This window comes from Oryzias melastigma, linkage group LG12, assembly GCF_002922805.2.
Source record: "Oryzias melastigma strain HK-1 linkage group LG12, ASM292280v2, whole genome shotgun sequence".
NCBI classification, from domain to species: domain Eukaryota; kingdom Metazoa; phylum Chordata; class Actinopteri; order Beloniformes; family Adrianichthyidae; genus Oryzias; species Oryzias melastigma.
The window spans coordinates 11,946,538-11,958,150 of record NC_050523.1 but is presented as its reverse complement, the minus strand read 5'-3'; the positions used below and the strand labels follow the sequence as shown (position 1 = coordinate 11,958,150).

Sequence of the window (11,613 nt, the reverse complement as noted above, 5' to 3'; positions counted from 1 at the left end):
CAATTTTTGTCTTTTGTTGTTTAAAACCTTTCATAAGTGTACATTAGCTGCTCCAGGATCATCCTGTTTGGGACAGGAAGTCTTTTATTTTGAAAGGAAGTCATAAGAGCTACTGTCAAAACAAAAACAATTTCAGATTTTGTAAAATGCTAGTTTCTCTTTATATTTCTGTTTTTCTTTAAACCAAAATAGAAATATTATTCACATATATATAAAAATTAAAAATGTAAAGAATTTTACTAAAGGGTAAAATAAAACTTTGCAGCTCCTACTTGGTTATGATCAGAAAAACACATTTCCAAATGACTCTTTTAACTGTCAAAGGCTGCAGACCCCTGAACAATAATAACAATTTAAACAAACTTTTCATCAAGTCAAGTTAGATTTCACCAACTGCTTAACATGTGATGACAAAAAAAAAACGCTGAGAAATGGAGGCTAAATCTTGACAATTAACTTTTTCTTTTCTTTACTCATCCCTCCTTCCTTCTTTTGTCTTCTTCTTTCTGCCGCCCCTCTCCTCTTTTGGCCCCGGTGGCTGTTCTTTTCTGTGTCGGGCAGAACCGGCCTCTTCACTCCGGACATGGCCTTTGAGACCATTGTGAAAAGGCAGATCGGGAAGATAAAAGAGCCTTGCACCAAATGCGTGGACATGGTCATTTCTGAGCTAGTCAGTACAGTTAGGCAGTGTACCAAGAAGGTAAAAGAACGAAGAAAGGAGACAGTAGTTTGCTGTTGTTGATGCTTTAAAAATCCTTCGTCCACTCTTCCTTGATCTGCTCCCCGTATGAATCTAACCCATGTGAATCAGTTGTAGTGGCCGGGTGGGCTGTGGTTTACTTGCCTGCTGTTCTGCCTGCTGTACAGCTTGGGATGTGACTGGCTGGCCAGGCCTGCTGTGGTGGATAGTTATGCCAAATACTTCCAGTTTGGAAGCTGAAAAGTCACCCAAATACAGCTGAATATTAGCATCACATAATATTTCTGTAAAGCTACGGTCACAAATACATCTGCCACAGCACGATGGGGAGGAATCGGCAGAATCTTTAGGATTTTATGCAGCTGCCTGATTTTTTTTTTTTAATTTGCTGGCGTGGTCAATTTTGTGAACCTCCCATCAGTTAGTTATCGTGCTGCTACCTTTAATTTCCGCCACCTGTTTGTCACTGGACGACCACAGCACAAACTCAAGATGTGTCCGAGCAACCACTGTCGGTTATCAAGAAAATGTCTGGTCGCTGTAAAATTGTATCTTTTTCTCAAAATCTCCACGCCCACCTGCCAAATTTGCAGAAAAACACATTTTTTAAATAATTTATCAGGGCACAACATTGAGCTTAAAAAGCAAAGCTAACTTAAAAGCTAACTTGCGTTTAGGTCGCCGTGCTGTTGCATTTCAGGACATGTGACCGTAGTCTAAAGCTACAAAAAAGTTTACTACTTTTTCTTATTTTTGATTAGAGAAGTACACAAACTTTTTTCCCTGACAGCTGTACTGGATGACATCAGTTTCCAGACTCCCTTGTGTCGAGGACGGCGGCTTTGCACCTTCAGACAAAACTTTTCCTGCTTTTGGATTCGCCTCAGAGGCCACCCTCTACCAAGTTGGGCCAAAACAAATTGCAGTAGTCTCTATTCAAAAGGACCTGCTGTGAAATGCAGGAGTGGCTCGGCTACAAAAACATGTAACCCTGCGAGAAAGACAAGTTCATATTATGTTTTTTACAAGAGGACGGGTGGAAAAAGGGTCAACAACAGGGGGGGTCGGGAGTTTTGGCTGGACATGGAGGTGTACAGCTGCAGTCTTGAGACGCAAATTTTACGTTTTTTGGCTGGTGGAGTCCAGCAGGCTGGGGGGGTCTTTATGTCTTTATGTTCACTCTGTCCTGAAAGAGTCCAACGCTCTGCTGTAGAATGGCTTCAGGGGAAAATATAATCTCACTTGCTTTTTTTTCCTTCTGTGCTGTTTACCCGTCCAACCCCCTCACCTCTTCCCATCTTTTTCCTCCTCGGTCATTTTTCCCTTTTTCCATCTCCAATTTCTTTTGGTTTCATGTGTATTACCCCTCTCTACTTTTTAAAAAACTTTTATTACTCTTCACGTTATGTTTTAACTCCCTCTTTTTGCCACCTTGTGTTATTATTTTGCTCCTCTCTTGTTCCGCCTGCTTATTCCAACAGGACGGGGCTATTCACCCCTGACTTGGCCTTTGAGGCCATAGTAAAAAAGCAGATCCAAAAGCTGAAGGAGCCCATACTGAAGTGTGTAGATATGGTAGTGAGCGAACTCACCTCCACCATACACAAGTGTAGTCACAAGGTAAAAAATACCAAAAGAAGAGTCAACATTTTAATTTTTTGTCTGTTTTACTCATATGTAAGGGTAGACTGATGGCTAGTCATATCTCAATTTAAAAGTGGTTGGTTAATAGTGCAGAGGCAGCTTTATGTGCAAATTCAGTGCATCCTTAAACTGTTTTTCCTAATATAGGTGTATATATATAATTTTTTTAATTGTCTGACTTTATACACTGTAAATTTGAGAGATCATAAACACATATAAACAATACCACTTCTCACTTTAAACAGTTTTTATACATAAAATATCTTCAGTTTTTACTGTAATTGAGATAAGGATTTATTAATAAACATTTTTGATTACAAACCTCAAATATGATCCTAGTTATGGTGCAACAAGAGAATATACAAAACCAGTAAATCAAAATACAGATAAAAAATAAATATTATTCAACAGAAGATTATATTTAAATCCCAACAAAGTCAGCAATTCCACATTGAAATATTTTCAATATAGCTTTTATGAAAAGATTATTGCATAAAATGTTATAGAAATATATACAACCTATTTTAGGTTAAAAAAATGTAAAGGAAGGGGAATATTTCATCCAGTGAATATCAGTCTATCCTTACCTTTAATTTCACCTTTTTTTCACACTTTTTTGTCTTTAATCAGTTATTTTCGGCTTTAAACTGTAAATAATTTGACTGCATGCCAATTGTTTTATTTTCATCATTTATTTTATGATAAAAAGATTTTTTCTCACACAAACCTATTTCCAAAAACGCTCACATTCGGCGTTATTCTGATTCAATTTTTTTAAGTATCACTTATTTTAAGCCCAAATTGGATTGATAATAATGGCATAATTATTCACTTTTGCTTATTTTTAAATCATGTTATGTAATATATATTGTGATTCTGCAAAAAGATGTTTCACCTCAAAGCTGGAAGAAGTTTGATCAGATGTATGAGTTCATAAACTCACACATGGGAACCTGTCAGATCCACTTCTGCTTTTTAATGATGTTTTCATTTTGGTACAGTAATTTATTTCAGAGTTGCTCCAGTTTAATTATGGACGTAATTATGTTTCTGTCGAAAGAATCATTTTTTATTAATGCTAAAATATATTTTCTCAGCACCAATTTTTAGTTTAACTTAAATTCTGGAAAAAAAAACTTTCTAAAATGTTCAATTTAAACTTTTTGGAAACAGGTTTGGGCTCTTTTCTGTCTCTGTCAGTGTGTTTAATGAACCAGAGTGTCTGTAGAAATCCACTCCGCGACTAACTGACACACACAGAGCGTTTTCTTTCACTTTTCATTCCCTCTCTGTCCTCCCATCCTCTCATTCTCTGAATCTTCAAGGTTGCTTCCTCACCTCAAAGTGTGACCTCCTTTGGATTTCTCTGCTGTGTCAAAGTTTTATGTAGATTTCACTCTGATACTGCATCACAGAGTACAGTGTTTGGGGAAAAATCCACAGTGGGGTCAGTCTGACGTTCTTCTCCCTGTCTGCCATTATCCTTTATTCCACTCCCTGCCTCTCTGCATGTCCTAATCACAGTGAATTCCTCTGCATGATGATGACTTTTAGTAATCATAAATATTGATCATGTTTTGTTCTCGATCAGTGATATTTCTGTCAGAATCTACAGACTTTCAAAGTCTTTTTAAAGCTGCTATGCATCTTTGGAGTTTATAAACTATAACATTGTGTGATATTATTTATTAAATATGTCTAGAAATTTTGATATGGTGGGACAATGACCCATAGGAGATAAACTTTAGTTAAAAATAGCAAACATTAAAATCAAGTTTTGGTTATTTTTTAAAATCCTTGCTATTAGGAGAAGAAAAAATGGGTGATTATTAATGTTTTCCCCCCAAAAAACTGTCCTTCCAAATGGTTTCTAAGCCCATTTTTTCTACGCTGTTACAAACACAACTGGAGCTCTGTGTATTTCTTACCAAAAAATGTGCCCCTCATTATTATACAGAAAAAAATGGTAGCCCAAAATAGCAAAAGAACACTTATGTTAAAAAGAAAATTACCAGAAATTTGTAAAATAATCAAATTATTAATAGACATCAAATTCTATAAACAAAGAATCCACACAAGCATTCAGAAAAGGAGAAATAAGCTCAGTGGCCTTGTGGTAGGTCATGAGTTCAAGTCTATGGCAGAGTCATGCCTAAGACTCTAAAAGTGGGGCCCGATTCCTCCCTGATTGAGACTCAGCATTAAGTGGTTGGATTGGTGGTGGTGGTGTTAAACCACTAAATAGCTCCCCTAGTGCGGCTGTGTCTGCAGCTCACCACTCCCAAAGGGGATGGGTCACATGTGGAGAACAAATTTCCCCCACATTGGTGTAAGACAGCTAAGGGGACTAGCTGTTATATAGAATCACATAAAATTTAATGTTATACAGCCCTATAGTAAGCATTGTTTTGCTACTTCATGTACCTAACTGTAGTTTATTTTAATTACAGTGACAAAAAAATTGTGTAATAAGTGTAAATGACTCATTTTAGAACAAAATGTGAACAAAATGAGAATACCATCTTAATAAAAGTTAGCCCATCTTAATAAATAACCATAAAATCTAAAAATATCACTTATTCTTAGAACATGAATTTAATTTTTTGTTTCCAAATGATGACAGTGTAGTCAAACTTATCAACATTCTGAACATCCTTATAACATCTTTAGCATTGATCTATGGTGCAGTTTGAATTTTTTTTTCAAGCAAATGGAGAAAAATGATTTTAACTCATTTTAAAATCAATTTCCTTATTTTGTTATAGCTCTTAAAAAACAGAAAGCTTTATTGGTGCTGATTTTAGAATAGGATAGGTTAAAACACCTGGTAAAATATCTTACATTTCCAAATGCAAAGTTTTAAATCTTTGCAAGTATCAAATAGTTTTAAGTCTAACTGCACCAGAAAATAAAATTTTAATGTTTGGATTCAAGTGATTGGGGAACCTAAAGATTCAAACATGAATTAAACATTTGGATACTTATTATTGAAGCAGAATACCAACCTGCAAACCAAAATGAGCACAGCCCATCTCATAGAATGAAAGATGCATAGCAGCTTGCAACTAATTTGTACTGGGTTTTGGTTATGATTTCTCTTCTTTCCTCACACTTCTAAAATTGTGTTTGTGTCACATTGGAGGCCCACCAGTGTCTGCGTTTGTGGGTTTGCAATGAGCTCATGGAAAAAGACCCATGGCGTGCTGAAAAGGAAACACATTTCAGCCAGAAACATTGTTTATTCTGCGCTTGTGTGGTAATATCACAGACTCTGCCCTATCCTTTTTCATTTGTCTCATATCCACAACAAATAGACGCTTTGTTCATGAAACCCAACCCAACAGAACCCAGTCCAGTTTGGACGGCATGTTCTGGGGTTAGGGCTGAGCCTGTGTGAAGCTTTCAGAACACACCATGTTTCATTTGGGTTTTGTTAGGTACTTTGTGTGATGTCTTTCATTGATGGAAGGGTGTTGTAGTTCAGTCAGATGAGTGGTTTCGTGGTGTACCGTAGCTTCTGTGTTGTTGTCAGAGTGTGTAAAAGTGATGTCTGTTTACTCTCTACCTACCTACTGTTTCCTGTGCTCACAGCTGGCTCAGTATCCGATGCTGAGAGAGGAGATGGAGAGAATTGTTACCCAGCACATCAGAGACAGAGAAAGAGACACAAAGGAACAGGTAAAGGTCTCGTAGATTGTGTGGGGAGATTAAAGTCCCACTAGAAATATATTTGTTTCTATTGTATTTTAATTATAATTATGCAGTTAGCTAGTCATGCTATTAGCATAGAATGACATGATGTGAATATAGAAATACTGAGAAACTTAGTATTAAATTGTTTTATATAAGTCCTCTACTGTGAGAAAAATGCTAGAAAAACATGCTAAAAACACAAAAATCATTTAGTTGGGGTGGGTCTTTAATGCAGGGAAAAAGACAAAAACACAATAAACACACATTAAAAGGAAGATTTTGATTGTTTTGTTGCAAAATTTCATTTTTTACCTTCAAATGGTTAAGCTGTACAGCTCAAACATAGGAAACAATTCAGAACTTCATGCATTAAAGTTAATCTAAATTGTTGTGTGGACCAAACAAATGATTCCTGGTTTGGTCTTAAAACAGTCAATTTTCTTGGTCTGTGGATTTTAAGAGGGAAAAACAAAGTCTGCAGTGTGAATCCAAAAAATAATAAAATAATAAATAAAAAACATGAATATTTAGTCTGTTGTGTCGAACTAGTTCCTCATCTTTTCATGGGTCACAGCTTGTTTAGACTGTAGTTCCACTAAAGGAGCAGCTGTTCTAATTGATTGGTGTCTCCAGGCCTTTTGGTTTGTTCAGTGAAAAAACAAACTTAATTAAAAGAAGGAGTCTTTTTTCTGCATAAGTCTCTCTTTTAAATAGAGAAATCTTTACTAATGTGAAATAAACGCTAGATTTTTTCAGATCTCCATTGATTTATAGCCCTAAGTTTTACATTAATGTACGACGTGGATTATTGGTTTAGTTTAAATATGTTCAGGCAAATCCAATTTACACTTTTTAGAATACATTTTTACATATTTCTTATTTCATGAAGTCCTCCTTTATTTATTTAAAGATGAATACAGAAAAGAAAACTGCAAAAAAATTCCCTACAGATTTACCCATTTTCAGCTGGGTGGGGATTTATTAAAACTTCTGTTTTTACCGTGGCATAGCACACAAATTAGAAGCTTTTTGTTTGTTAATAGTTGCAACATTTCGGTCGCAGGGAAAAGTTTAAGAATTAGAAAATAAAAAATCAAAACTGACTTGTCAATTTTATGTAACTATACCTCTTCTCCTAAATTTAGAATTTTGTTTTCTGATTTTCTGTATTTAAACAGTGTCTTAAAATTCATAAAATGATTAAAAAAATGTGTTAATCAGCATTTCTGCCACAAATATTAAAAGTTAAGCAAAACATATTTGCTATAGTTACAACAAAATGATACATTTTCTTTAATTTTCTTTATGGGTGTCTTTGTAAAAAAGTTATAAATATTACATCTATGTATTTAAAATAGTATTTCTACAATACTCTAAATGAGACAAAAAGATGTTAAATTAATTTTGATGGTTTCTATGAGTTTTTCTGTCAAACCTAATACATTTTTTCCAATAATTCTGTTTTCTGAGCTCTAAAAATGTGACATTGCTTTCCTGATATCATTTTCCTCTCTGTTTAGGTGCTGCTATTAATAGATATTGAGTTATCATACATGAACACCAACCATGAAGACTTCATTGGATTTGCCAAGTGAGTGTTTTCTACATAGAATCCAGAGATCCTCGTTCACTTGAATGTTCTATGAGCTCATCATTATCTTTTCACCCGACGTTCAGCGCCCAGCAGAGGATCAACCAAATAAACAAGAAGAAAGCAGCCGGCAACCAGGTAGTGACTCGTGTAACGAAGCATTTTTATGCAGTTTTTAATAGAGTCATAATCCATGGGTGCATGGTGTTTAGTTTGCACGAGTGATCCTCCAAAATGTTGCAGTTAATGTTTAAAAATTGATAGAAGACAGTTGTGTGAACTAATTCAGGCTTGTGGCTTTTGCTGAAGCCAAAGTGTTGTGTCAGCGCAGCTACAGTGTGTTGCAAAATGTCAGGGAATCACGATTGTTTCTGCGGTGGAGGCTCCACAGCGAAGTTATCTGCTGTGCAATACTCATTTATTGAGAATAGAAGTAGCTTAAATTGATCACAAAAAGGAATAAATAATAATAATAAAGAGTTATCCATTCATGTAAGGAAAAACATAGATATGAATGGTGCAAAGGCATATTTTGCTTGTGTTTCCTTCTGCTTTTAGGTGCTTTAAAAAACTTTTATTCCTTTTCAGTTTTACTCCCACTTTGCATCTTCTAAGCTTATAAATCTGTCAACCTGTTTCCTTGTAGTTCTTCTGAGCTTTTCCTTTCTTTTTTTATGCTTTTTCTTCCCTTCTACTTCCTCTCTGTGGCTTTTCTGCTTCAGGATGAAATCATGGTGAGTACAGGGTGTGCGCTGTAACATGTGTTTGGGATGTCTGCATGTCTGCAGGTAGGCTTCTATTTGTATGAGCTCCTGCTTCCAACAAACTCAGGATTTACATATGTTTAAAATTATTTTGGATATTTTGTGTGTGTGTGAAGACCTAAGTGAGTGCTATCTGATGGCAAGCGGCTGTAGAGAGCGACGCTTGGCTGCTTCCCTTTCCTCTCTTTTCTCAGTCAAGTCCACCCCTCACACACACACACACTTTTCACCACACATTATAAATAAATTAAAGCTTTTGTTTAAATTTAATTAAGTGATTCATATGTTATGCCAATATTATTATGTCATTTTAGGGATGCAGAAACCCTGAAAGCCCACCTTTCCTATCAGTTAGCATATTTATCACATGTAATATATATATATTTTAAGGCTTTATTTATCTTATCTAAAGCAACAAAAGATAATTAATGAAGTCCTAAAATGTGATACACATATGGTTCCCCCCTTTCAGTCGTCATGGTAACCACCTGGACGAGGCCTCGGAGGTCAGGCATAGTAAACAAAAGGGTGAACTTCACTTCCTGTGTATATATGGATCTTTTTTGCCGCTTAGGACCTCACAGTTTTAGTTTTTTTGTCATCCAACGTAATCAACCATGAAGCACATTAGTTATTTTGTAAAAATGTTGTCTGTTTTGGACACATCTGGTCACACACCTCTCTGCGACACCATTTGGTTTTAGTTAAATCAGGAGCACGGCATAAAACATTTTATGGTGCAGATGTTGAATTTGCATTTAGTTAATTGAATTTTCTGTTTCTTCTTTAAGCTTTTTTTTTGGGCCAACTAATAAGTATTAGCTGCGTAAACGAAAAGTGTGAATAAAAGTTTTAAAATTTTGCTTCATTGATCTCCAGAACTCCATAAAGAAAGTTGGATTAGTGTATGAGATTAGTTTTGGGGGTTTTATTGCTTGTTTCTTTCATTTAACAAGGTTGTTTACTGAACCAATAATGCAAGGATGGATATTTACAGTTCGAATAAAATGAACATATGCACTTGCTCAGCCACAAATGCAATAGTGAAATAAATTTAGCATTTTTTGCAACAAAGTTAATCAACTTTATGGCTTCTTAAGAACTAAAACGTATGAAATTTAAACAAAAATACAAGAATAATTGAACAACACATATAGTGAAATATAAAACATCTGCATCTTTGTGCATGAACTGAGAACAGTTATGCCATGGGCTAGCCTTGAAGCATCTGTCTTTCCCCTTTCTCATCCCTACACCGCTTGCTGTATCCTTGCTGTAACCCAAAGCTCACCAGCTTTAAGGTGCTGGCAAACAAGCAACCTTGTGCGCTTGGCCTTTGTGCCATGTCCTGCGTCGGCGTAGCTTTTGTAATATTCTCTCCACATTCTCGTTTAGCCGGAGAGAGGAGTTAACGATCGGTTCAAGGTAAAGAACTCACTCATCATGATTATGTCTCTAGATTCTTTCAGTAGGAAAAAATGAGCTGGAAAAGAGTGGATTTAAAATGGGGTGCAAGGAAGTGTGGCTTGTCTTGTAGGTGAAAGTCTTTGTAGCAGACTCTAAAATAATTCCCATGCATTTTGTTGTAGTAGTGATGTAGATAACTTTTGGAATAAGTTTGAGAAGTAAAAAGCTGGGTTCATTTGAACTGCTCTGTTGATTCTCACTGGGCTAACTTATGCTTGTGGACTCGTCTGATTCTCAGGTCATCAGAAAGGGATGGCTGACCATTAACAACATCGGCATCATGAAGGGCGGAGCCAAGGAGTACTGGTTCGTCCTCACTGCTGAGTCTCTGTCCTGGTACAAAGATGATGAGGTGAGCTCACAGAGAGATACCCAAATACAAAATGATTGTTTCAATGCTTCCAATCGTATTTTTGCTGGAGTTTGTGTCACAGCAGTAGAGAAGAGAATGCTTCTGTGAAATGTTGAGAGTTTACAGAGTCTGTGATGTTGCTTCTTCTTGGTATCACTTGCCTGTTATGTCAGACAACTGCTTTCTGGGTGGCACTTTTGCCAGCTGTGAAAAAAAACACCTGACCTGGTGTAAATAACAGGATGCATCTTGTCCCGTTAGAGTTGGTGCTCAACCTCCACATACAGTTAAAGGATTCAGCAGTTATGAACATGGAATGTTCATATACGCGTTTACATAGACTTGAACTTGCCCAGAGTGAATCTAGAATAACAAACACTACAATTGTGACATCCTTTACAAGTAGTTCAAGTTTAAGGCCTTTTTTCACCAAAGCTACAATGAAACTTTGTACAAAAGAAACCCTTTAACTCACATTTTTCTTTATATTAACTCCAAAACAAGAGAGTAAAAGCAAATTTTGATTTGGACATAATTGCACATTCTTAAACTCTATAGCTTTGGAAAACCAGGTCATCTCACTTTTTCCTACCACTGTAGATGTTTCAGAACTTTGTCCAATGGATGCTTCATTGTAGATAAAAGAATAATGTGGGTACCACTACTCTAGCCAGGAAAAAGGGTGAACAATGAATGCAAAAATCCCAAGAAAGGGAAATTGTTTTTTGGATCTATTGGATTAAATGAATCGTACTAAAGTTCAACCCCAACTGCATTTTTTTCTATAGTAAAAATATTTCCAGTCTTTTAATTATGATTATGTTGTTTTTGTCAAAAATCAAAAAGCTTGTGTCGTTTTTAAAGACATATTTTCTGCAGAGCAGCAGGGACTCATTAGAAAATCGCCTCTGGGTTGTGAACTATTGGCGCAGTAGTTAGCTCTGCTAATTACCCATCAGTACTTTGTTTACGCTCTCTCCTGCTAGGTTATAGCACTTCACAAGCTAACATTAGCCTAGCAAAAACAAGAACAAAACCAAAAAAAAAAACAATAGTGAGCAATATCAGAGGTCAGCAGCTGCACAGTTTTGAGCCAGATGCCAGCTCAGACGATTATCTATTTTTTTACATTTCCAAGTGGATGCATCAGAATTATGGAGAAGCGAGACTTTGACCTGAGCTTTTTCGAACTGCAGGTTTTCTTTCATCTGCTCCTGATCCAATACGATTTGAACAAAGAAATACACAGAAACACAGTTTATTCTTAAATTCTTTTTCATATATCCTCCTCCAATAGGAAAAAATGTTACAAAAACATGTTAAAAACATCAAAAACACAATTTTCACTGGAGTGGGTCTTTAAATGATTTTGTTAAAGTGCATTTTAGTGTCACTGACTTCT

General features: G+C 35.9%; 1 protein-coding gene across 6 annotated transcripts in view; it reads left to right on the top strand.

The window, feature by feature from the left end:
* Nucleotides 1-11,613, top strand: part of dnm1a (dynamin 1a) — a 55,295-nt gene that overhangs the window by 22,139 nt on the left and 21,543 nt on the right. For 2 of the 6 annotated variants that reach the window (XM_024298816.2, XM_024298812.2), the window contains exons 10-16: nucleotides 562-700; nucleotides 5,936-6,022; nucleotides 7,558-7,628; nucleotides 7,715-7,766; nucleotides 8,351-8,362; nucleotides 9,788-9,817; nucleotides 10,098-10,211. In XM_024298816.2, coding sequence (XP_024154584.1) covers nucleotides 562-700; nucleotides 5,936-6,022; nucleotides 7,558-7,628; nucleotides 7,715-7,766; nucleotides 8,351-8,362; nucleotides 9,788-9,817; nucleotides 10,098-10,211 — 505 coding nt within the window. Of the gene's footprint in view, nucleotides 1-561; nucleotides 701-2,181; nucleotides 2,321-5,935; nucleotides 6,023-7,557; nucleotides 7,629-7,714; nucleotides 7,767-8,350; nucleotides 8,363-9,787; nucleotides 9,818-10,097; nucleotides 10,212-11,613 lie in introns of all 6 variants that reach the window. The other 4 variants (XM_024298817.2, XM_024298819.2, XM_024298813.2 and 1 more) reach the window with 3 other exon arrangements.